This window comes from Xenopus laevis, chromosome 9_10S, assembly GCF_017654675.1.
Source record: "Xenopus laevis strain J_2021 chromosome 9_10S, Xenopus_laevis_v10.1, whole genome shotgun sequence".
Classification (NCBI taxonomy): Eukaryota; Metazoa; Chordata; class Amphibia; order Anura; family Pipidae; genus Xenopus; species Xenopus laevis.
The window spans coordinates 48,404,205-48,429,481 of NC_054388.1; the positions used below are offsets into that span (position 1 = coordinate 48,404,205).

Genomic DNA, 25,277 nt, shown 5'->3' on the forward strand with positions numbered 1-25,277 from the left:
TGTAACAATGGCCAGCTGCCAACTCTTGTATTTTAAAGGGGTGGTTCACATTCAAACAACTAGTTGTTTTCCGATAGATCACCAGAAATAACAACTTTTTCCAATTATTTTGTAATATTCTGTTTCTGTTTTTCTAATATTGAAGTGTAAAGTGTCTTTTTTCACCTTCTAAAGCAGCTGTGGGAGAAGGGGTCAACGACCCTGTATATATTTCTTATCTTAGTTCCTGCTGAGCAGAATCTCTGAGTTTCATTACAGGCAGCTGTTAGAATTGATACAATAGTTTCCAATACTCCAGAGATACTGCTGAGAAATGTATCAACTAAATGTTGCAAAATTGTAACAGTTTAGGGCAAGGCCAGACATGGCGATTTTACGTTGCATTTTTAAAAAAGCTCCGTCGGGCATAAATACACCACTGAAACCACACGCGACCGTCAACATGCGTTTTTCAGAAAGTAGGTTTCTTTTCCCAACATGCACTTGTTCTCGTTCCTTGTAATTGCGCTGGCTGAAAATAGAAAATCTATTTAGAAATGGAAAAACAATTTACATGCAAAATGGAGCAGTAATGATCGTCAATACACAACGTAATTACATCACCGGCCTTAAAAACTTATATGCATCATTTATCTTGCAAGAATATGGACGCCATGTTTATAATACTATTTATGTAAGGTGTGGTTTCAAACTTGCAGATCCCATAGAGTCTATTGATTTGGTAGTTTCTTGACGTATTGGCGTTTCTGCTAAAAAACACCAATACTTCCGTCCCGTGGCGGATTTCAGCTTGCAAGCACCCTGTGAGAATTGCCATAGTGCGTTTCCATTAGTTTCAGTGGTGGTGCAGTTTATGCGTATTTACGCCTGACTGAGCTTTTTTAAAAACACCACGTCTGGCCTTGCCCTTAGAGTCTGCACCTGAATTACTGAGTTGCCAGACTTAAACACCAGAGACTGGAACATTCAACTTTAAACTTAAATTTTGGAAAAACAGTAAAAAATAAATAATGGAAAGTAATTAAAAAATATCCTTATTTCTGGAGAACAATGTGAAAATAATTGAACTGAAAAAAGTGTTTGGAAGGTGAACAACCCCTTTAACTGTGTGCTCTGACGCTGTGTATTGGCAGCTCCTGCTCAGACTGTATTTGCAAGGAAATAAGCTTTGCCCTTGCATGATACTGTAGCATCTTTTGCCAAAACATATATGTGTCTAAATACCCTTTCTGATTATGGAGGGTCATGTTAGATTGGCACTTTTTGAACGACCGATTTTAGTGCAATCAAACCAATCCGTCATTATAGTGAGGTTAGTGGGAAAATGGGAATCGAACGATTGTGCATCTTGCGATTTTTTTTTTTTTTTGTCCAACATCTGTCAGAAAATTGATCACCAGGTTAGAAAATTTTCATCAGTCACAGTGAAATCTATCTATGTTTGCAGGGCCAAGCAGGCAGCTACCCTTGGTTTTGCTTGCTCCAACTAGACAATATAGCTTGAAATTTTTAGTTGATGGATAAATCGTACATTTAAACGATTGTTTCAAGATCTTGGTCTCTTGATAATGAAAAATCTTTACATCTATGGCCAGCTAGTGCTTTATAGTGCTTTCGGTTGCTTCTTGGCTGCAAGCCGTATGCTCACCAGCTGATTTCTGCCTCCCCGTTACAAGTTCATAAAATAGAGCTGTCACATCTATACTATTTTGGGGTGAAATGCAAGAAATGCTGGGCTGTCACACAGTTGTTTCACCGGTAGAAAAATGATCCCTCAGGTAAAAGGCAGAAAAACATGAAATGGTTATCTATTATAGCCTACATGTGCCCATGGGGAGCAGTTGTTTCTCATCTAGAGGGTAGAAAGCAGCCCCTTTGTAAGAAACTCTGCAGCTCCCACTGTGTTTTCAGTCTGTAAGTAATAGTCTTACTCTTTTGGCCTCAGGGTACCCATTCTGACCCAGCTAATCACTTGGTGGAAAGCCAAGCCCAGCTCATGAATCATTAGTATTGTTATTAGAGGCTCATTCCTCCTCTGTATCTTTACTGTGTCTCAGGACTCTGGGTATACTGATGTCTGTGGCAGGCCCGGACTGACAATCGGTGGGTTCTGGCAAATGCCAGAGGGGCTGCTATAAGGTGCCATAGAAAGTCACTATTTAGTGGGCTGGTGTGGGCTATTTGGGCCTCTGTGTACCTGAAATGCCAGGGCCTATTTTAATTCTCAGTCCGGACCTGGTCTGTGGTGCAGTGAGTCTTCCACCTTTAACTTGACCTGTAACAATGTTTCTTTCCATGTCCCAGAAACAGATGAACTGAGGGTCTCACTCTCTGTGAATTCTAATAAATAGCTGGATAGTTATTGGGGTTTAAAGATAGTTAGGTCCATAAATATTTGGACAGAGACAAGGTTTTTCTAATTTTGGTTCTGTACATTACCACAATGAATTTTAAATGAAACTACTCAGATGCAGTTGAACTGGGTTAAATAAAAAGTTTGCATAAAAATGTGAGGAACTAAAGCATTTTTTTTAACACAATCACTTAATTTCAGGGGCTCAAAAGTAATTGGACAAATTAAAAAACTGAAAATAAAATGTTCATTTCTAATACTTGGTTGAAAACCCTTTACTGGCAATGACAGGAAAGGCTGCCAAGTTGGCATTGGTAACACTGAAGAAGAGGCAGTTAAATATGATTACGATATTTGAATATATAAGGGTCAGTAATGAAATACAGAAGGAACAGAGAAGAGCGACTAATCTGATAAAGGGAATAAAATTGCTCAGTTATGATTAAAGGTTGGCCAAGGTGAATTGGTTACACTGGAGAAGAGGCAGTTAAGAGGGTATGATCACTATATATAAAAACAGTTGTGTTCAGAATAATAACAGTCCAACGTCACTAACCTGATCAATTACTGTTTTTGGTAGAAATTATATTTCTACATGGCAAATAATTTACTAGTAGGTGTAGTAGAGTAATACAAAACCAACAGACCCAACAGTCATGACATGCATGATGCTGATTCTGTGTAATTGAATCATTAATTGAGGCTTGTTCGAAGTAATAGCAGGGTTCAAAATAATAATAACTTGTTCCAAATAATAGCAGTGTGGAGTTCAATTAGTGAGGTCATTTATTCTGTGAAAAAACAGGTGTCAATTATGCAGCTAATGTTGTGCATACTGATTATAGTGCATTTCTCTCTGAAAATCGGAGTAAAATGGTTCCAGACATTGTTCAGAAGAACAGGGTACTTTGATTAAAAAGTTGATTGGAGAGGGGAAAACATATAAACAAGTGCAGAAAATTAAAGGCTTCTTAGCTAAAATGATTTTCGATGCTTTAAAATGGCAACAAAAACCTGAAACACTTGGAAGAAAACGGAAAACTGGCATTTTGACTATTCTTAGATTAATTTGAATGGTAAAGAATCAGTCAATGATCAGCTCCAGGAAGATCAATGAAGGTCTAAAGTTACCTGTGATACTGTTACAATACGAAGATGTCTATGTGAAGCAAAGCTATCGGCAAGAAGCCCCGCAAAGTCCCATTGTTGATGAAAAGACGTGCTGAAGAGGTTACAATTTGCCAAAGAACACATTGACTGGCCTAAAGAGAAATGGTGCAACATTTTGTGGACTGATGAAAGCAAGATTGTTCTTTTTGGACCACAGACAGTTTGTCAGACGTTCCCCTCCAAGCACTGAATTCAAGCCAGAGTACACGTGAAGACGGTGAAGCATGGTGGCACAAGCATCATGATATGGGGATGTTTCTCATACTATGGTGTTGGGCCTATTTATCACATACCATGGATCAGGGATCAAAACACTTGAAGAGATCGTGTTGCCTTATGCCGAAGAAATGGGTGATTCAACAAGACAACGACCCCAAACACACCAGTAAAGGAGCAACATCTTGGATCCAGACCAACAAGATTGACGTTATGGAGTGGCCAGCCCAAAGCCCAAACTTGTGGGATGACATCAAAAATGCTGTTTCTAAGCAGGACCAAGAAATGCAGAAGAATTGTGGAATGTAACAGGTGCCAGAAGTTGGTGGACTCCATACAACACAGATGTGCAGCAGTTCTCAGAAACACTGTTTATACAAATAAATATTCGTTCAGTGATAAAATCTTGAAACATGTTTGTTTATACAGTGGATGTTTGAGTTTGTAAAGAAGAATGCAGACAGTGATATTTTTTGGAACAGACGAATATTCAATTTTCTTTACTTTCTGTCATGGAATAACACATTCAATCAATTTTTCTTCATGGTTCGATTTGGAATAGAATGTGCAGTGTTCCCAATGCATTTGTGTGTATGGAAATAAAAGCTATAATAAGGATTTTGAGCATTATTCACTTTTTTTTAAACATACTGCAATTCTGAACACAACGGTATATAAATAAACAAGGGGCAGTGATGAAATAGAGAAAGTACTGAGCAGAGCGTTTATAGCACTGTGTACGAGAGCCCATAGTAAAAGATGCTGGAAGTTTCCTTTCAGGATGTCTGCTAAGCTCACAGGGTATGGGAGAAAGGGGCATAGCTCTACGGGGTGGTGCAAGACAATGTAAGAAAGACTGTACAGTTGGGAGATGTGAATTAAATGATTTGCCACTAGTAGGACCCTTGTTACCCCTTCCCAGCCTCTTAGAAAGCAGCTGTATGGTGCAGTGCCTGAGGGGTTGCATCTTTAATGAGCTTCTAACCCATTAATAGCTAATGGACTCCGTGTGCAGGAATGGAAATCTGTACGCCCAAGGACCTTAGAGGCGGGCACCTCTGCCATTGGCTCCTGCGGGCACGGTCTGGGCACGTTCTGCTTAGCTGAGCGCTTCACCTGCAACCACTTAGTGAAATAATGAACCAATAAAAGTGCTGGGAACTCGCCTGGGGATAATGAATGGTAAATAATCTTGTGTAACTGGTTTAAGGCTTGTCTGCATTTGGCACCCAATTCCCAGGAAAATCGAGAACATAAACGCAGAATGTGCCTTTATTGCCCAAATTTCCCCACATATCGATTGGCCGAGTTGTTAGTGATCACCCTGTCCTACTGAGCCAACACCTCTGACTGTTTGTGTTCTGTTGCCCTTGGATATTAGCATTTGTGGGATTATACCTTATTGTGTGTGCAGAATCTTCCACCACTGCATGGGAGCTGCCACACTGCTTGTCCCTGGTTCTCCACATGTTTAGCATATCACTGTGAATCATAATGAGATTTAAGTGGAGACTCCCTGGCAGTGCTTATTTGGCTGCATCCCACTGCACGTACCTCTGAATTCCTGTATATTAATCAGCGTCTCGCTTGCACCGACCTAAATATGGCAGCTATCCCATCATAAGTATCTCCTAGCAATCTCGCCCTGGCTCTTGAATTGATGCCGTAGAACAAACTGATCCCGCTGTTCCTACCCATGTTTCCAAAATACTCACCTCTGCTCTCTATTTGGGATACACTGGCAGCTCCTCTATTTCCAGTATTTACTTACTTGGGCCTTTCTCTATGACTTTCTCCAATTCCTCTCACGTTTCTCTTGTTGTGGTCCTGCAGGCATAACCATGTAGACTAATGGTACTGAACTGTAAGGCACCTTCTGCACAGGCGTTTTGTCCTGAGTTTTTCTTAAGTGGATCTCTCCTGCATGAAATGCAGCCCAATCTTCCAGGTGGGCCTGTTTTCATTCAAGAGCATGCAAGCTCCAAACTCAGGCGGAATGCATCAAGATCCACCACACCACAGATTGTATTATGGACTGAGGGGGCACCTCGATAAAATGTTGAAAGTTAAAAGTGGGGTTTTAGACAAAGTCAGAAATCTCCTACTGTAGAGCTTTACAGAAAGACAGAGTTGCTACTGCATAGAATTAACCCCATGTAAGAACCCCCAGGCAAACTGAATCTGCCTCACATATCTGAGCTTTTATACAGGTTGTGGGACTTTGGAACTCGCTTTCAATCTTAAAATTTGATCTCTACTTTTTATATTTATCACCTGTAACATATATTCTTATATACAAAGCTCAGTGAGGTTGTTTGTGTCACATGACTTGATATAAAAAATTACCCACCCCCCTGTTATAAATCGCAAGATAATAGTAAATCATCTTGGCATAAAAACACTTGGTTAGCAGCTTTGTTACTTTATATGGCCACAAAACCCTTTGGCAGCTTGAAATCTCCTAATAATTTACAGTAGGGGTTACATTATGGTTTGTAAAACATGACATATTCCGAGTGCTCTGTATAACTCGCCTGCAGCCTTGTGCTTTTATATGGTCACAGAACTCCTCAGTGACTTCTAATATCTTAATAATTTACACGCAGGTGGTTAATGATACCTTATAATACATGAGTGATACTCCGAGTTCCCTGTATAACTTATCCTGCAACCTTGTGTCTTTATATGGTCCCAGAACTCCTCAGTGACTTCTGATATCCTTATAATTTACCGTAGGGTGCACATTATCCCTTATAATACATGAGTGATACTCAGAGTTCCCTGTATAACTCAACCTGCAGCCTTGTGCTTTTTTTATGGTCACATAACTCCTCAGTGACATATAATCTCCTTCTAATTTACAGTAGGGGGTATATTATTTTCTTTATGTTTATAGTGGGGTGCTTGCAGGGGAGAGTAGCCCTGTGGCAGGTTGGTCTATGCAATGAATGACTCCTTGTGCCCATACCAACATTTCGTTACTTATTTCGTTGACCTCAGACCCTGATTAAGTGGGACGACTTACCTGCCAGGCCCAGTTCGGCACCCTCAGGGCTTGCAGATGGGAGCCTGGAAGAGAAGTGTAAACAGGTAGCCGTGTGACCACTAACCCCAGGAGCATCCTTGGCACCGACCAGTATGACAGTCATACTGACTGGATTGTACTAATCATATACATGGGGGGGGTCCGACCTGTACTATTTTAGCTTCTGTTCTGCTGCAGCTCCCAATACAACAATTAATACAAGCAAACCCCAGCCTAAGGGCTGTAGGTTGAACATTCCTGATATGAAGTATCCCCAAAGTCTCCATTCCCCCTGTTTCCCCCTGTAATTTGCTGGCTAGCTAGAAAGGCAAGTTATATTGCCTCCTCCCTGGAGACATTTGGTGACACCCTCTAACATATAATAACAGTGTGTGTGTGTGTGTGTGCCGTGCGTATAGCTTATAACTTTGTGCATTGGACTTTCTAGTACCCCTAACTATTATGTATTTTCTGATTTTCTTTGAATTAAAGGAGAAGGAACGTGTACGTCACTGGGAGGTGCAAAATATCCAGGCACTCCCAGTGATTGTAATCACTAATCTGATACCCTGGGACAGTGCTCTTGTTAACAGAAAACTGCACCAGCCCAACGTACTTATGTTTGAGCATCTTGTGATGCTGCTCCTGTTGCTTTGCATGGTAGGGTTGCCACCTTTTATAAAAAATTTTACCGGCTGTTGGGGGGCCTCAAATGGGCGGAATGTGACGTCAAAAGGGGCGGGGCCACGCAACGGAGACCCGCGGACGCTAGAAGAGGCAAAAGAAAAGGTAAGTTGCAGGGGATTGGGGGCAGGCCGAGGGCTCCTTTTGATTGTATTACAAATTTACCAGCAGCTACATTCCCGGTAAATTTGAAATACCGGCCCCGGCCTTGGCATGTATTTTACCAGGTGGCAACCCTATTGCATGGATAGGCAAGCGCAGTACAGTTAAAGTGAAAAGCCAGGCTTTTCACTCTACTGTGCATGGCTCAAGGGCCTTGATGGAATAAGAAGCTGAAGGAACAAACCTCAGGTGGGCTGGTGTATGTTCCTGCTAACAGGTAAGTGATTACAATCACAAGGGGGGGGGTGCCTAATGTTTGAGGCCCACAGTGATTTAGAAGTTCCTTTTTTTTTATAACTTGTTGCTAGGGTCACTAACCCCCTAGTGACCAGACAAGGGGCAAACTGCAACCAGGTATCGCGTAAAACAGGTTGGCTCTTAGCTTGGTGTAGTGGAACATCCTCACTGCTCCCCTAGTGGTAGGATCAGATGTTGGGAATGTATCACATGCATCCCCCCAGTCAGGTGCCATTCTGACTTCTAGATCTGGTTCTTGTTGCAGGCGGCACAGGTTGTCTTAATCTCTCTGTTTGAGCTGAACACCCCAGAGTTCACCATGTTACTGGGGGCTCTACCCAAAACCTTCCAGGATGGGGCCACAAAACTCCTGCACAACCACCTCAAGAACTCAAGCAACAGTAGCATGGTAAGTTCTGCCTGTGCTGTAATGTCTGTCTGTCCATATCTGTGATGCAGATATTTCTGCTGTAATATCCATGTTAACAATAGTATCATAACATCTGAATATTCATCCTGTGGCCAATGGCAGTTCCATTTTCCACCATAACAGACAGATATATTTTCTGGTGCCCATGGCAGTGCCCCATTCCTACACAGATTTCTCTCATGGTACCCACTGCTGAGCCACATTCCTACCATAACACACATTTCTCTCCTGTACCCACTATAACACACAGATATCACTCCTGGTGCCCACTGCTGAGCCACATTCCTACCATAACACACACATCTCTCCTGGTGCCCATGGCAGTGCCACATTCTTACTGTAACAGATATCACTCCTGGTGCCCATGGCAGTACCACATTCTTACTATAACAGATATTGTTCCTGGTGCCCCTGGCAGTGCCACATTCTTATTATAACAGATATTGTTCCTGGTGCCCAAGGCAGTTCCACATTATTTCTATAACAGATATCTCTCCTGGTGCCCATGGCAGTGCCACATTCTTACTATAACATATTTTATGGCTCCTACCCCTGGCAGTGCCACATTCTTGCTATAACAGATATCTCTCCTGGTGCCCATGGTAGTGCCACATTCTTACTATAACCGATATCTCTCCTGGTGCCCATGGCATTGCTACAGTCCTACAATAAACTGTTTATGGCACTGGGCCATAAACTGACTGGGTGTTTTGTTTTTTGTTTTTTACATTTTTGTCCCAGTCAGGTTCTGCTCATGGCTAAAAGTGACAGATGTAATTGCTGGTCAATTAGTGGCAGTTAACTTTTAGTATGAGACAATTTGCAATATGTTTAAATTTTTATCACTTGTGGTTTTTGAGCTATTTAGCTTTTTTATTGAGCAGCTTTCTAGATTGCAAGTTCAGAAATCTGGTTGCTAGTGTCCAAATTACTCTAGCAACCATGCATTGATATGAATAAGGGACTGGAATATGAATAGGAGAGGCCTGAATAGAAGGATGAGTACCGGTAATAAAAAAGCAGCAGTAACAATACATTTGTAGCCCTATAGAGCATTAATTTTTTGTGACCCCCATTTAAATGCTGGAAAAAGTCAGAATAAAAAGGCAAATAAAAAAAATATAAAAATAAATAAATAATGACCAATTGGAAAGTTGCTTAGAATTGGCCATTCTATAACACACTAAAAGGTGAAACACCCCTTTAAGCGCATGTGTTAGTTAAAGGCACCCTTTGTGCACTGCAGTTGTTGGGGCTGATAACAGATAAATGTATGGGAGCAGGGATGAACCTTTTGTTGGGAGTTCTATGGGTGCTAAATGCTAATTTCCTATTTCTCCTTGCAGGGATCCCCAAGCAACACCATTGGCAGAACTCCTTCCAGACACTCCAGCAGCCGAGCCAGTCCACTAACATCGCCCACCAACTGTTCCCATGGCGGCCTCTCTCCCAGGTAAATCAGTATGGTTGCTGCAAAGCTTTTTGTCCTGCCTGCAGCTGGCCAGCCCTTGAGCACTGCTACTGCCATTTTGTGCCCCTGGGAGTCACTGATATCTATCTGCCCCATTCGTGCTGTCTGGCCCTCTGGTAATATTCCGTTTTCAGGCACCATGCCCTTTAGAACATACCTTCTTTGGTATATATTACTTCATTTCAGGACACAGCCAGGCCTCTGGTATAATCACTATAGTCACTAAATTGCCCAGGTGGCACCATTGGGTGCTGTGTTTGTGCATTTAATGTTCTGGCTTTGGAGAATGAAGGCTGAGCACTGCACTGAGTTATTTACTGAAGGGCTGGTAATCCGTTATCTACAATCCCCTCTGTACCTTTTCACCTTCCCCACCACATTCTGTGAGCAATTGGCATAGCTTTGCCATAGGGCACACATTGTTATTCCATGACTTGCAAGATAGAGACACGGGCACATATAGCTTTAAATTGGCAGTGAGACCCATTGCAGGGGATAAATGAAACACCTCCAAACACTTTTTTCAGTTCAACTGTTTTCAGATTGTTCACCAGAAATATAGACTATTTTCAAATACTTTACATTATTTATTTTTTACCGTTTGTTTTTCAAAATCAAAGTTTAGTGTTCTTGTTTCTGAGTCTGGCAGCTCAGTAATTCAGGTGCAGACTCTAAACTGTTACAATTTTGCAACATTTAGTTGATGCATCTCTCTGCAGTATCTGTGGAGTATTATCAACTATTGTAACAATTCAGCTACCTGCAATGAAACCCAGGGATTCCCAGCTGGAATAAAGATAAAAAATATATCAACTAAATGTATGAATTTAGAACAGTCGGTGACCCCCCCCCCCCCTAGAGCTGCTATAAAGGTGAAACATGACACTTTACACTTGAATATTGGAAAAACAGTCACATGTAGAAAATAGAAAGTAATTGGAAAAAGTTATTTCGGGTGAACTATCTGAAACAAACTATTTGTTTGAAGGCAAACAACCCCTTGAAATTAAATTTAAGTGTTCATTCTAAGCAGCTTTTCATATGGCCTTTTTTTAAATAGTTTTTGAATTACTTGCCCACGACTTCTAACTCTTTCCAGATCTTAAATATGGGTCGGTGACCCCATGTAAAAAATAAAACCAAATGTTCTGTAAGGCTACAAATGTATCGTTATTACTAGTTGTTATCACTCAAATTTTTATTCAGGCCCTCCCCTATTGATATTCCAGTCTTATTCATTTCAGTGCGTGGTTGCTAGGCTAATTTGGACCCTAGCAATCAATTGAGACTGCAAACTGGAGACCTGTTGAATGAAAAGTTAAATAACTCAAAAACCACAACTGGTCAAAAAATTATCTCTCTACATCATACATGTTGAAAGGGGAACAGCCCCTTTAATGTCCCATACAGTCATGAGTCACAAAGGAATAAGTACCAGGAAATGCACTCCCCCATGCAAAGGAAGTAGAGTCTGTCACATGAGTACTAGGAAATGCACTCTCCCATGCAAGTACTAAAAGCAAACTATAACTTTGTTTAAATTGATAAAATTATACCTTAAAGAACTGATGTTTGTGTCCATGGCAGCTTTGCCTTAACCTTCCGTTTGCCCTCTTTCTACAGCATGCTGGATTATGACACTGAAAACCTGAACTCTGATGAAATCTATAGCTCCCTCCGAGGGGTGACCGAGGCCATCGAGAAGTTCAGCTTCCGCAGCCAAGTAGATCTCAATGAGCCTGTGAGACGGGACGGCAAAAAGGAAAGTGAAATGGTGAGTAAATGCTACCTAGGGATTCGCTGGCACGCTACGCATGGGACATTGGTTGGTTTGTTTGTATACTCATAAGGCTTTTGGTTCCACTGTGTCTGCCATCTGCAGGGGTCCTGCGATGCTGGAATGGCTTCTCCAGCCAGTGATCTACGAGGGGGCACAGACATGGTGGAAGGAGGTAGAATGGCGCTTGATAACAAGACTTCCCTGCTGAACACTCAGCCGCCTCGGGCATTCACAGGACCCCGTGGGAGGGAATACAACCCTTACGCCTATTCCGACTCCATTAACAGCTACGATAAGACTGCACTAAAGGAAGCTGTGTTTGATGATGACATGGATCAGCTGCGTGACGGTGGGTCTTTTTTTATTTATTAATTTTTTGTCCCTGGCTTCTTGGGGGCAGATTCGGCCTTTTTTTACCCCTCATTCTTTTATTGTTATATTCTGACCTGTTCCCGTTAATGCAGAAACACCAGAAAGGACAACATAGGCGTTCCAATATAATGCATTGCCTCTTGGACCCACTAAGGCCCTATATATAGGGCATTCTGTATTCTACAGTGTGGGTATGGCATGCATAACATGCTAATTGTAGAACAAAAGCTGGCTCTCGCACACCCAGTGTAAGATGCGAAGTCTGGTGCTCAGTGGTAGAGGTTCGGCCACCTCACAATTGAATCAATAAAGAAGAAATCCACGGCACACAGGCTGCTGCAAGCAAGGAACCCCTTGCACGTTTAATGCGGAAGCCAAAGGGGCGTGACCCCGAAACTTTGCTCACTTCCGCATTAAACGTGCAAGGGGTTCCTTGCTTGCAGCAGCCTGTGTGCCGTGGATTTCTTCTTTATTGATGCATAACATGCTAACATGTCTTTCTTGCTGCCATTAGTACCCATTGACCATTCAGACTTGGTGGCCGACCTTCTCAAAGAGCTGTCCAATCACAACGAGCGGGTGGAGGAGAGGAAAGGTGCCCTTTGTGAGCTGCTGAAGATCACGAGAGAAGACAACTTGGCCGTTTGGGAGGAACATTTCAAGACCATTCTACTCCTCCTGTTGGAAACACTGGGTGATAAAGATGTACGCCAGTCTGTAGGGCACATTGGGCATGGTTAGGGGCAGATAATAGAATGGGCACAGGGCTCTTGAAACACTGGATAAGTGTTTGTCATGGGTTTAAACTTCTTAGCGGGACAAGTTCACCTTATCTACACCACATTTAACATCAACTTTGTAGGATGATTATTTGGGGAGAAGTGGGGGATGAATGCAGTCCGGTTGTTAGGGGCAGTGACTCAGCAAGTTCACATTGATCTGGTAACAGGTGTATTGTGACAGTGTTGTACTGGATTATTTATCATTGTGTAACTCACCTTTACCCTGTGTCTCAGCACGCAATTCGCGCCTTGGCATTGAGGGTACTGAGAGAAATCCTGCGCAACCAACCGGCCCGGTTTAAGAATTATGCTGAGCTGACCATAATGAAGACACTGGAAGCCCATAAGGACTCTCATAAAGAGGTACACATGTTTTCCCCCATAGAACTGGGTCATTTTGTACCCCATTGCTTGGATCCAGAAGCTGGGCTATCCCCATGTCACAGCCCCCAGCACAGATGGGGGGGGGGGTTTCTGGGACTTATGGATAGCCCAACTTTTCCATTCAGCTTCCTGTGGAGCTTTGGGTCTCTCACTGCTGGCTCTTTGCCTATATTTCTGCCATGTGTAGTACATAAATTACCTGTACAGGCTTGAGCTGACTGTGGGACTGTATCCAGCTGCTTCCTGGAATCCATGTAAAGCTTTGGTACACATTGTGCGTCTCTCAGCTGAGACACAGCTTGGTATCTAGAGAACCCCCCCCCCTTTTTATGGGACAGATCTTTATTGTGCTTCTGTATAAATTTCACTCTTACAGAGATTCCAGAACGTAACATGTTCCTGCTGCATTGTACTTCATACAGGGGAATATGCTGCTATAATGTTATTGCATTTCTTATAGGTGTGTCTCTGTGAATGTTATGACATATAACTGTTTCAACTACATCTGTTAACTTCTTTCTTTTTTCCATTTGGCCAGAGCCCCCATTACACCATAGTAATGCCCTGTGCTTCTGCGTTTCAGGGTTTCTAATACAGTAGAGGGGCTATGGCTGCTAATGAGGAAGACAATTAGAACTCCGCCACCCTTTGTTGCCAACTGGGTGTGAGATACACGGAGGGTCAGGGATCAATTGATTATGCAGTTGTTTAAGGGACACGCTCTTCCATGAGTCCTGGGGCTCTGAGGCAGTTATTCATTAAGGGTAGGGACACACTGGACGATTTGTCGCCAACGTTTTAAAAAAGTAAATCGCGGCGACAAGATGATCGTCTTTTTTGAACAGACGATTCACAGCGACTATTGGCACAGCGATTTGTATCCCATTACTCTGTGCGGTACGTGCTCCACCCAAACCGGAAACGGTTTGTGCTTCCCGCTGTAGCCTGGCGTCTTTACGTTCTTGTGTTCTTGCGTCATTGCGTTCGCATTGTAATTTGAATACAATTGCTGCTACTTATCTGTATGTGTGTGCATGTCTAGGAGATTTCAGTGCTTTTCTAAGTACATGCTATTTCTGATAAATCGCTCGGAAAAGGGTCTCAGTGCGTTTTGGAGCTACAGGCGATTCACAAACGCGCTGTGGGCACAGGAGCTGGCGTCTTTCATTTGGTTTTGTTCAGAGACAAAACGAGCGATATGTCGCCGCGATTTGCTTTTTAAAAACGTTGACGACAAATCGTCCAGTGTGTCCTTACCCTAACAGTCCACAGATAAAGCAGAACAATGAGGCTTGAGGTTGAAGCTGCATTCTTCTACCAGAAAAATAAGAGCTGTAAGAGCTTTGAAAAAACAAATGACATAATCAATGCTCTATAACTGCGGTAATTTGCACCCCTGCCCCCTGTGATATTATAGTTCCATGCAAATGCCCCTTTCTGTTTCTGCTGTAGAGACTGGTCCCACAGGTGAGCATGGCAGGTACAGAGTGAGCATTTTTTGTTTATGTAGGTGTATGGGGGGTTCAGCACATTACATGGGTGAGTTTGTTAGCAGCCACAGGAATAAGATTAATAATTACCCAAATGCCCCATGTGCAGCCGACAGGAACTAATTGGGAGAAGGTTGTAATGACCTGCATGGTAGGGCCTCCAGTGCTCCATTAGCTTTCTTTCTGGAAGCACATCCACTATTTAAAATAATCACAGTCCTGTTATGTACAAATATTAAAAGTTGTGCTTTATAGTTGCACAGAATCAGCATTGCCACAGGCACTCAACTGGCAAGAATACACACGTCCATGATCTTGTAATTTTAAACACTTCCCTTCATCTGCCTGTTTAACCCTTTGGTGGCAATGGAGACTCCACAGCCTTGTGTAGTTTCCTTCCAACCAAATGAACAGTTTTTCTTTTGTTTTTCTTGTTGAACCCAAATCCCCAGGAAACAGTGGCACAGTTCGGGACGTGTGCTCTGCTGCCCTCAGAACATAAGGTAATTGAGGGGATGCCTAGGGCAGTGCCTGGCAGATAAGGGAAGCCATGTAACCCTTTTGGGGCACTAGCCAGTTGCCCTCACTTCTCTAGAGCAGTTTATAATAACAAGGCTCTGAGTCGACTCCCATGTAATATTACTGCTCAGCAATTGATTATAGCCTGGGAAGATGCTGCCCTCCTCCCTGGCAACCAACTCGTGTACTGGGAGCTCCCTGTTTTTAGCAATAACAAAATTATTAGTGCTGCCAGGCGCTCAGTATTGTCAGAGACCTGGTACAGCTTGTTCCTTCCTCCCAGCTACTATATCTGCACATAGGGCACAATCACACACAAACCATTGCCAGTTGCTATGGCCACGTGGTTGTTTCATGTAGTCACTTTTATTGTGCAGAACTGATGGGGGCTCGATATTTATTTAGGGTTATGAGTAGCTTTACAAGCGTCTAGCTGGTGCTTTTACTTGGAACTCACCTAATAGGAGAACAGGTCTGTGGGGGGCACTGGGTGCTTAAATGCACTGGGAATGTGACAGCAATTCATCTCTATGTGTGCAGATCCATTTATCGGGTCCCAGAAGGGGATGTGGCTTGGGGGAAAGTCATGTGCCGTCCCATGTGAATATACATGTGCCATTGCCCCCAAGCCCAGTGTTCACTCCATATTATGAAATGTACTAGTCTCTCCTCTGTCTGTCATCCTATAATGCTGCCAATCACAGCCCCCCATGATAAATTCCCTGCCCACCTAAATATTTTTGTCACTTATTCTCTTCCTCAAGTGCTTTGCAACATGTTTCCCACCACCAGATGGAATTTTGTGCTATAAGCCTTCTGGGGGTACAGGGGGTTCTGCAGTGAGGAACTAGGTGTGGCATAGGTGCCCCAAAAAATGTAAGACTGATGTTGGCTGTGAAAGGGACAGGGCTTGCGGTAGAGTGGGTGGAGATTTGTTAGTTCATGGGCAGGGTTTTGGCACAATGGGGTGTCAGGGGCGTGGTCATGAGGTGGGCTACATTTGTACTTTGTAGCACCATTCAACTTGGCAGGGCCCTCCTCTTAGGGGCCCAAGTAACCATTGGGTTAACAGTTGGGGGCGATGGTATGCCTTCAATTTGGGTAAGTGGAGTTGTAAGGCTCATGCCCTTTATCCCCTGAACTCTGGAATTGCCTTGTGAATAGTATTGTGAGACCTGTTTCTACCCCTTAGTGCTCAGGTTTTGGTTGGTCTTGAAATAAAATAACTGGAAGTCAGTATAGACTTTTATGCTCTGTTGGGCAGGGACTTTTCTCCTCTGTAAGACAAATAGCCTTTTTTGTATCCTCAGTTGCCCCTGTGCCAGCTCTCCTATTAGCCAGGTGCCAAACAAGGAGATAGGGAGTTGCTTGTAGGTAGGTAGATATTGGTAAAGCCCCACTTAGTATAAGGTGTTGGTAAGCTGCTTTTATATTTTGAAAGTGTTGTTAATCCTAAAGTTCTGTATGAGTTTTAGTCCAAATCTAATATCAGTTTCTGGTGCCGAGTAAGTTCTTCCGCCTTTCTTTCCTTGTCAGTTTCTGGGGTGCAGTGCTGTTATACTGGCAACTGTATGGATTTAAGGGATGTATGGATAATTGTTTACATTTCTACTTTTTTAGGTAGTGAGAGCTGCAGAAGAAGCAGCATCAACTCTGGCCGGGTCTATCCACCCTGAGCAGTGCATTAAGGTTCTGTGCCCCATCATCCAGACAGCCGACTACCCCATAAACCTCGCTGCCATTAAAATGCAAACAAAAGTCATTGAGAGGATTTCCAAGGAGTCTCTGCACCAGATCCTCCCTGATATCATTCCAGGCTTGTTACAGGTAAATACAGATGCTTGGTCTGTCCCACTGCGATGTAAGGAGTTAAATATTGAGTATAAAGTGTTGCTGTTCCCAAGGCAGGGAGCCAGCACATGCTGTGTCTCTGATACTAGGCCCTTGTAACAACCTTTGTTCACCCCTAGAGGGGCAGCTCATATTTTGAGGTCAAGTAAATACTTTGCCAGAGTGGCCCAACCGGTCCAGATGAAAGGGCCCATGTGTTAGAGTTGTGAGGGACTAATAGGCCACTAATAGCTCGTTATTTTTTCAATTAGCTGCATGGAAGTGACAAGCACTCGTCAGGATTTATAGGGACTTGCATAGCAGGGACTCTCAGAGCTGAGGGGCATATGGGGGGTCCAGTGGTAGTTTTGCCTGAGAGTTATGATCTTGCAATGCAGCCCCACTGTGTATGGGTGGGTTGGTGGGTAGGGGTGACCCCTTCCCTCTGTAAAATACATAATTACACACCAGAAAAGGAACCTGTAAACTGATTTCTGGCATGGAGTGTCCTATAATTGGAAAAAGTTTGCTTAAAGGAACAATAACCACAAAAAATAAGTGTTTTAAAGTAACTAATATATAATGTATTGTTACCCTGCACTGGTAAAACTGGTGTGTTTGCTTCAGAAACACTACTGTTGTTTATATAAATGAGCTGCTGTGTAGCAATGGGGGCGACCATTGAAAGGAGAAAAGGCTCAGCAACAAAGGGAGATTAAGTGTTCTGTGTCATGGGACAATTGCAGAAGTGAATGTTGATGTTTCTCTCACCCTAGGGCTACGATAATACAGAGAGCAGCGTCCGCAAGGCAAGTGTCTTCTGTCTGGTAGCCGTCTACTCTGTGATTGGAGAAGAGCTGAAACCATACCTTGCGCAATTGACTGGCAGTAAGGTAAGGAGTGCCATGTCCATTGCACAACTGCCCTCACCATGAAAAAATCATCCTCATTGGGTGTTAAAATGCAATCCTGCACAGGGCCCCCCATCTTTCTGAGAGCTGCTGACTTTGGGATGGCATTGACGTTTAAGGGGCGCTGGCCTCCAATTTTCTCATAATGTGGAGGGGGGGGCGCGGCCACCAATTTTTTTCTAATGTGGGGTCCTAGCCACCAATATTTTTTAATGGGGGGGCCATGGCCACACATGTTTATTTATGGGGGGGGCCCTGACTACCAATATCTTTTTATTTTTTATTAACATGTGGGAACCCTAGCCACCAATATTTTTTTTACTGTGTGGTGGGGGGATGGACATGTGGGGTGGGGAGGGTGGACCTGTAGGTGGGGCTTGCGGTGGGTGCAGCCCAGGGGGCCCAGGAAATTTGTCGTATTGGGCCCTGTGATTTCTGATGGAGGTTCTGGCTACAGGTTCTATATAAATCATAGAGAATAAACTGGCACGACTGCTGATTTCAGCCACTGGTGCATAATCAATAACAGCGCTATTTATATATGTAGGTGTATACTTCCCCTTGAAATACAATCCAGAGCTCTGTAACCAGATTTTACTGGTTTGGGTATAATAAAGCCATTTTCAGTCAAATGCCTGTGTTCCTTTTTGCTATTATATGACACAGTGTCACACAACCGCAAGGCATGTACCTCTCACACAATACACCACAGGGTGTTTTAATTCTGCCGTGCAGCTGCCCAAACACCACACACTCAAAATTACTCACTAGGTATCGCATGAACAACATGGGTACAACTGAGCATAGCACCCTTAAAGGGGAACTATCACGAAAATTAAAATTTAATATAAGATTTCTCATACTGTAAGAACCTTTCTAAATACAATCAATTAAAAATTCTGCATTGTTTCTAAAATGATCAGGTTTATATTCACTATTCCTCTTGAAGCCCCCCAATATATCTTATGGGGGGGGGGCTTCCTTTCCTAGCAGATATATTAGTACAAAATGACTGCCTTTTGCACAAATTCTGCATGTAGAGAGACATGATGTCTGGTGATTTAAATAGAGTAAGCTGTAATACATCTGATAGAAAAGGTAGTCCAACCGTATAAGATATATTGGATCAGTCATCTGACACCCATCTCTTGAATGAAGAGAAACCGATGCTGAGAGAGGAATAGTGAAGATCAACTTGATTATTTCAGAAACAGTACAGAATTTTGAATTAATTGTATTTAGAAAGTTCCTTATTTCAGTATGCTGCAGCTGATATTAAATTTTCATTTTCACTATAGTTCCCCTTTAATAATAGTTTTTTTATTGCAGTATTTCCAACCTGTTGGATCTCATGCCAGTGTCTCTTCTCTTAACAGATGAAGCTGCTGAACCTGTATATAAAGAGAGCACAGACAACAAACAGTAACAGCAGCTCCTCATCGGACGTCTCCACACACAGTTAGAGGATGTGCTGACACCAGGATTGCTTTTCAAGATGGGTGGAGAGGAGGAAGCGCCTGCACCTCCCGTGCACACTGGTTTCGCTCATCGGTCTGCCATCGCATACCTTCAACACTAAAGAAAATTCACACCTTTAACGCTGGAGAGGCCATAGTGATCGTTGGTGCCCAGGGTTGAACTGCCTCAGTCTTGGATCTTCTGATTAGGGGCCCAGCAAGCTTGGGGTAACTCCATGCTCAGCAGTGCCTCAACCTCCCTTCTCCACAGCTCCGCCTCCTCATATCTCATGCAATCAGTATTTCATTTTAAACATTTGGATTTTTTTTTCTTTGGAGGGGGGAGGGGGGATTGAATATAAAAGACGGCACGGATTTTGCCTTGGCCCCTGTAAGGTGATGATGAAAAGTAGATAAAAGTGGCATGGCGACCCACTGGTGCTATGATTGGCATCACAGGCAGCTTACGTTGTGCACGCTGCATCCATTTGTTTTGCGGTTTTATGTTGTAAATATTAAGAAATTATTTTACAGCTCCTGGCAACCCCATTGGATTTCTTTTAGGCTCAGATTATTCAGTATTTTTTCTGTTGCCAATCAAATCACTCCGTGTGTTTCTGATTGGTTTTTCTGTTCCCAGTGGAACGATTCACAAATGGACCCAATGTTGGGGGTTGGCAGTACTGTGAAGTGGGTTATGGTTAATTTTCCTCTGCCACAACATGGCACCACGTTTGCGCCACCATTTTTAAATTCTGTAAATGTATTTATTTGGCATTGTTGCTTTTAACCTTTCCCAGTTACCTGAACTCTCCTGCGCCTCCCTGCTGGGTACTGTGGCCACTACTTCTGCCCTCTCACTCACCCCCCATTATCTCCGCTATAGCCCCCCCAGGAAACAAGAATTATGAATAAACCCTTGTCATGGCTTGTGCAGTCTCTGTGCCAGGAGCGGAGAGGAGCATACTGGCATCACCAACCCACAGGGAATTTTGCAGCCAATAAATAAATATGATATGAATATACTTGTTCTCTGGGCAAATATACCGTCTGCTGTCTTTAATGAATCCATTCCCAGGAGCCCCATGTACTCCTCTATGCACTGTTTCAGCCTGTCTAGTCCCTATTGGTTAATAGCATGAAGTAAAATCCTTTAGGAATGAAATGGCAGAATTTTATATGATTTTATTAGTGCTACGAAGCAAACTCAACCGTCGCTGAGCAGATCGGCAGCCACTTACCCTGACTGGCCCATTCTGACTTCTAGAAACCAGTGTTGGACTTATGAACATGTTTATTACTTCAACATTCACCACTGAGCAGATTATCCAGTGTCACAGAAAAACTGCCCCCCATCCCAGTATTCCAGCAGTCATTCTGCAGGTCAAGAAGCAATTACCCTGTCCCCTATATTATAAAGGTAGGATCAGCCCCCCACCCAGCTGCATACGCCTCTGTTACATATGGATTTCCTAGCACTGATTCCGTAATTGTCTCTACCAACAGGAGAGGAACCAATAGTTTACCCCTAAGAGAGAAGTCCTTATTGAAACCCCTTTGCAGGCCCCCCCCCCCCAAAAAAAAAAAGAAGAGCGTGGCACCGGCATCCCTCCAGCTCATAGGAGCTCAAGTGTTTTGGGTTAGAGTCTCTGCAACGGGCAACCTGCCATATCCACTCTCCTCCTCATAGTGGCTTACCAGTGTCTTAATAGTGATTGGTGTTCAGTAAGCCACGCCTAGTTCCTGAAGCACTCAGCAGTCTCGCTGGTCTCTATGACCTAATGAACAAACTGATGGAGTAGGACAGACACTTGTTACCTAAGAGAAGTTTGTTTCTGCTGATGGAAATAAATAAATTATACATAAACAGAAAATAACTTCTTTGTGGTGCCCTCCATGCTTCCTGCCTGTAGGCACTCCACATCCCTCTCATTTAAAGTACCGTAGTTCCTACTATAGTCATGAGGATCTCTCGGCTATATGTGTATTGGTTGCCTAGGGTCAGGGTAAGAGCCTTCTTTTTATTGGCTACTAACAACTGATTGACAGACATGTTAAGTTGCAGCCTCATTCCTGCGTCCCCTTCCATTGTTTTGTCATGACTGGCCAATGGGGAGCCTGCAATCTTTAAAAGCCAAGATGGGTTAGACTTGTAAAAAAAAGGGTCAATGTGCAGACATTTTTTTTATCACCCCTCCCCCATGTCTTCATTTTGCTTTTTTCATGCTTCATATCTTGCTGTATTTATATCCTGATTGACTTTTCCGTGTATCATGGCAATTGTACAGACTTTCCTTTCAGTTACTTTTGTTGCGTTAACCTGTATGTGATAGAATTTGCTAAAAAAGAAAATTAACTGAAAAATGAGGGAAAAAAAACCGACCCTGAGTTTTGCTTTAGAATAAATTAAATTTATGTTTAACTGCGGATTGGTCGTTTGCTTCAGACGTTGGGGCTTCAATCTGGTTCAACCCTCTTATAAACCCCAGCTCCCTGGATCTCTTGCTGCCTGGGTAACAGTCGCCCTGCTATAGCTCCAGGGGTGCCCAGGACACAAGCATTCACCCCAAATATCACCCTAACTGGCATTTACGCTGGGCTCTCTTACACAGTGTTGGACCTCCATAGAAAAACCACTATATTGGGAATCTGACATACTGGTCATACAATGGACATACAGTTGTGTTCAGAATAATAGCAGTGTGTTTAAAAAGTGAAGAAACCTCAAAATCCATATAATAGCTTTTATTTCCATACATACTAATGCACTGGGAACACTGAATATTATATTATCAAAACATAAAGAAAATGTGATTCATCCAAAATGAGCCTTTTCAGCAGGATTTGGCTGAATCCAAGTAGCAAAGCAAGTCCAAACCCTTAATATCACATTTGTCACACAAATAGAAATTGCAACAACAATTTTTCCCCTTCCAAGCAATATTTTGCACGAGATTACCGATTTGCCCAAATCCCAAAGACGTAGATTTGTTGCATCCCTAAAACAAATGAGCAGGAGGATGTAGATTTGGATTGAAGTCCCTTTCTCCCAACCACTTTCTTTTCCACAGTAGTGAGGTAATTTTGGAGGTACTTACTCTAGTTGGGAAATAGATGCAGAGTTTCCTATCCCATGGATGAAGGCAGGGGTGTCTTCTCATTTTTGCCTGTACCAAACGCCTTTGGTAGTGGGCCAAGTGGAGCTGCTCAACTCATTTTGCAGCCCTATTCATGCTCATGCCTTGCGTTCCCCCAGAACTACTCCTGGTATCACTTCAAACCAATCCATTCTAGACCTTTCTCACAGATGGGTTACAGTTTCTCATGCTTTCTCAAACCCCAGAATGGGCTGTCTCAGTCATTGTCAGGACTGCAATGCACCCCCTAACCTCTTCCAGTAACAAGATGCTGGATATGCAAGTAGGTACTCTGCAACTACGAAGTGCAAACTGAACTGAGTAGGTAGGAAGCTACTCTTTCTCCAAGCTCTTCCTTTTCAAAGGATGAAACCAGCAAAGGAAAGTACTTTGCTGACCATACTCCATCACAGATGTCTCTTGCTAAAAGTATCTTAACTTTAGGAAAACCCTAATATTCACTTTATTCAAGGGATCCAAACTCTTTGAAGAGGAATGAGAAAAAAAATCCCCTCCTAGAAAAGAAAGCAGAGAAGATTATTTTTCTACCAGGGGTTTTGTAACCACAAATCTAATTCCCTTGTTACCACTCACTTCAACCTTCAAGTAGATGTACTCCAACAATGCCTCCTCCCCAATAAACCTAGAAATGAGGACCATTTACCTTGCTCTCCTATTGTAGGAATGCCTACTGAGAGGCCAACCAGTAGAAAAGTCAGTAAGAGTCACTGTGGTTGCCTGCATACACTGGACAGAAGAGAAAGGTTTCACAGATCTCACCGTTCACATTTCAATTGTGTCCAGCTGAGAAACGTTCTCAGCAGACATTGGGTAGATCGAGGAGAAGGGAATTGCACCAGGTTGCCTAACAGCTCCTAGTACATAGATGATGGGATCCTCAAAATAACCTAATGGCCTCCAAGTACACCAATAAGGTAATTATGTTTTCACAGGGTACAGAGACCCTCTTGCAGAAGGAATGGACACCATGACCATTTCAGCTGCAAAGGTTTTCCTTCAAAAGAACTGCAAGGCAGTGGTCACACTAATCATGGCGGTTCCTTGTTGGCCATGAGTGATGATCCCACAATCCAGTGTCAGAAATCTGGGTCTCTTTCACAGACCAGGTGGCTTCCAGCAGCACAGTGACCAAAAGGACACAAATACAGTAACAGACAATACACTGGTCTGTTCTAAAGTGGAAGCACTGGGTTCAGTTCTAACCTTTGGCACCTTTGAAGGCACCTGAACATTGGCCACTGTTACTGCTGAATCAACCGAGGTAGAATTCTATTGTTCTACCTGTATAACCGACGATTCATTCTTAACGTGCCTGTATTGAAAACAAAATATCTTTCCTGCGACCAAAGATCACAATTGTTACATCTATAGCCACCTTAAATACCAGTGATCATTTATGGAGAGATTTAATAACTGCACTTGGGAGAGGGGATCCTTCTAATCTGGAAGAACTTGGGCAATTTGCAAGAGAAGGGTATCACACACTGTTAGAAGGGGCAGATATATAAAGTGCATTCATGGCTATAGAGGGAGCTTTAATTTAGTAATTCTTATAGGGGGCTATAACAAATAATAAGCCAAGTGGGGCAATTTCTGTCCGTAAATTAATAGTGAAACAAGGAATTGTGGAGACCTGGTTTTGTCACTCTATTCAACAGGAGATACATTTTTTGTGTGCAAAGTGGCCAGTATTGATCTCAAAGACACTGTCCAATAATGGGAAGGCAGATGTATAAATATTCAGTCTTCTGGTACAGAACTGTAGTGTTGTCATGCTATTGGGCCATAAGCATGAGATCCATATAAGACTGGCGTTTGGAAAAATGACAACATCCTCAGCACTGAAACATCCCAATAATAGGATAAATGGGGGCAGACTGTCAGGGCAAGACTGATGGTCATGTCATTTTGTGGTGTGAAATGACTGATTTTAGCATGATCCAATAAAATCATCTACTTATCATTACATTGATGGGGTTCTGACAGTATTGTCCCAACAATCAGTCGACAGATTTAAAAATTTGTGAGTGGATGAAATAAGTGTTAAATGATCATTTACTGTGCATGCCTGGGAAAGGAGAAAAAGGAAGTCATGTGACAAACGTCTTCTCATGGGTCGTTAACCATCAATCGATAAATCATTCTGTAAATCAATCAGTTATCCGATAAGGGTGGCGACAAAATCTGCCCATGTATGGCCAATTTAACGGGATGCTATTTAATCTGTTCATTCATATTGTGCTGGTGGGTGACTGCACTGACTTGGGCAGAATATTTCGCCAATTTGCACCCTGCATGCAATTTAATAAATGTATTAATTGGCTAAATGCGCAAATTACAAGAGTGAGCAAATCTCACTCTTGTCTGGCCCGGTACTGATAGGACAAGACGTTGATCCTGATCAAGAAGACTGAGTTTGTCTGTTCCTGGGGCCCATAGGGCCAGGTGTTATCACTTAACACCTGTATTGGAGGTTCCTAAGGAAAAGTAGTACACGTGGGTCAGCACCATTTAACCTTACCAGAGTGATGTTTGGTATGTTTTGAAATAAATAAAAAAATCCATAGCTTAACTGTATCGACCTATCTGAAACTACCCAACAAGATCTACTGGTGAGGGCACTGGGATTCCAGGAAGTTTTCCAGGGGTGGCAGCTTGGTGCAGGTTTAGCAGATGTTCCGCAAAAGACACAGGGATGCTACATTTCCTTTCATTTGCCTTTTCCGCAGTGGCTAACACTTTATACTTTCTACATACATTTACTGCAAGAAAGTTGCTCCATGGGAGGCTAAAGGAACAGTAACAACAAAAAAATGAAAGTGTTTTAAAGGAATTACAATATAATA

At 42.8% G+C, this 25,277-nt stretch overlaps 1 protein-coding gene across 19 annotated transcripts in view; it reads left to right on the forward strand.

The window, feature by feature from the left end:
• clasp1.S (cytoplasmic linker associated protein 1 S homeolog) overlaps positions 1-21,695 on the forward strand; it is a 103,757-nt gene extending 82,062 nt beyond the window's left edge. For 11 of the 19 annotated variants that reach the window (XM_041577772.1, XM_041577776.1, XM_041577774.1 and 8 more), the window contains 10 exons: positions 6,740-6,829; positions 8,113-8,256; positions 9,624-9,730; positions 11,372-11,522; positions 11,631-11,877; positions 12,415-12,605; positions 12,917-13,045; positions 16,696-16,902; positions 17,682-17,798; positions 19,193-21,695. In XM_041577772.1, coding sequence (XP_041433706.1) covers positions 6,740-6,829; positions 8,113-8,256; positions 9,624-9,730; positions 11,372-11,522; positions 11,631-11,877; positions 12,415-12,605; positions 12,917-13,045; positions 16,696-16,902; positions 17,682-17,798; positions 19,193-19,279 — 1,470 coding nt within the window. In that variant the 3' untranslated portion in view covers positions 19,280-21,695. 19 annotated transcript variants of the gene reach the window in all.
• The last annotated feature ends 3,582 nt before the right edge of the window (positions 21,696-25,277 follow it).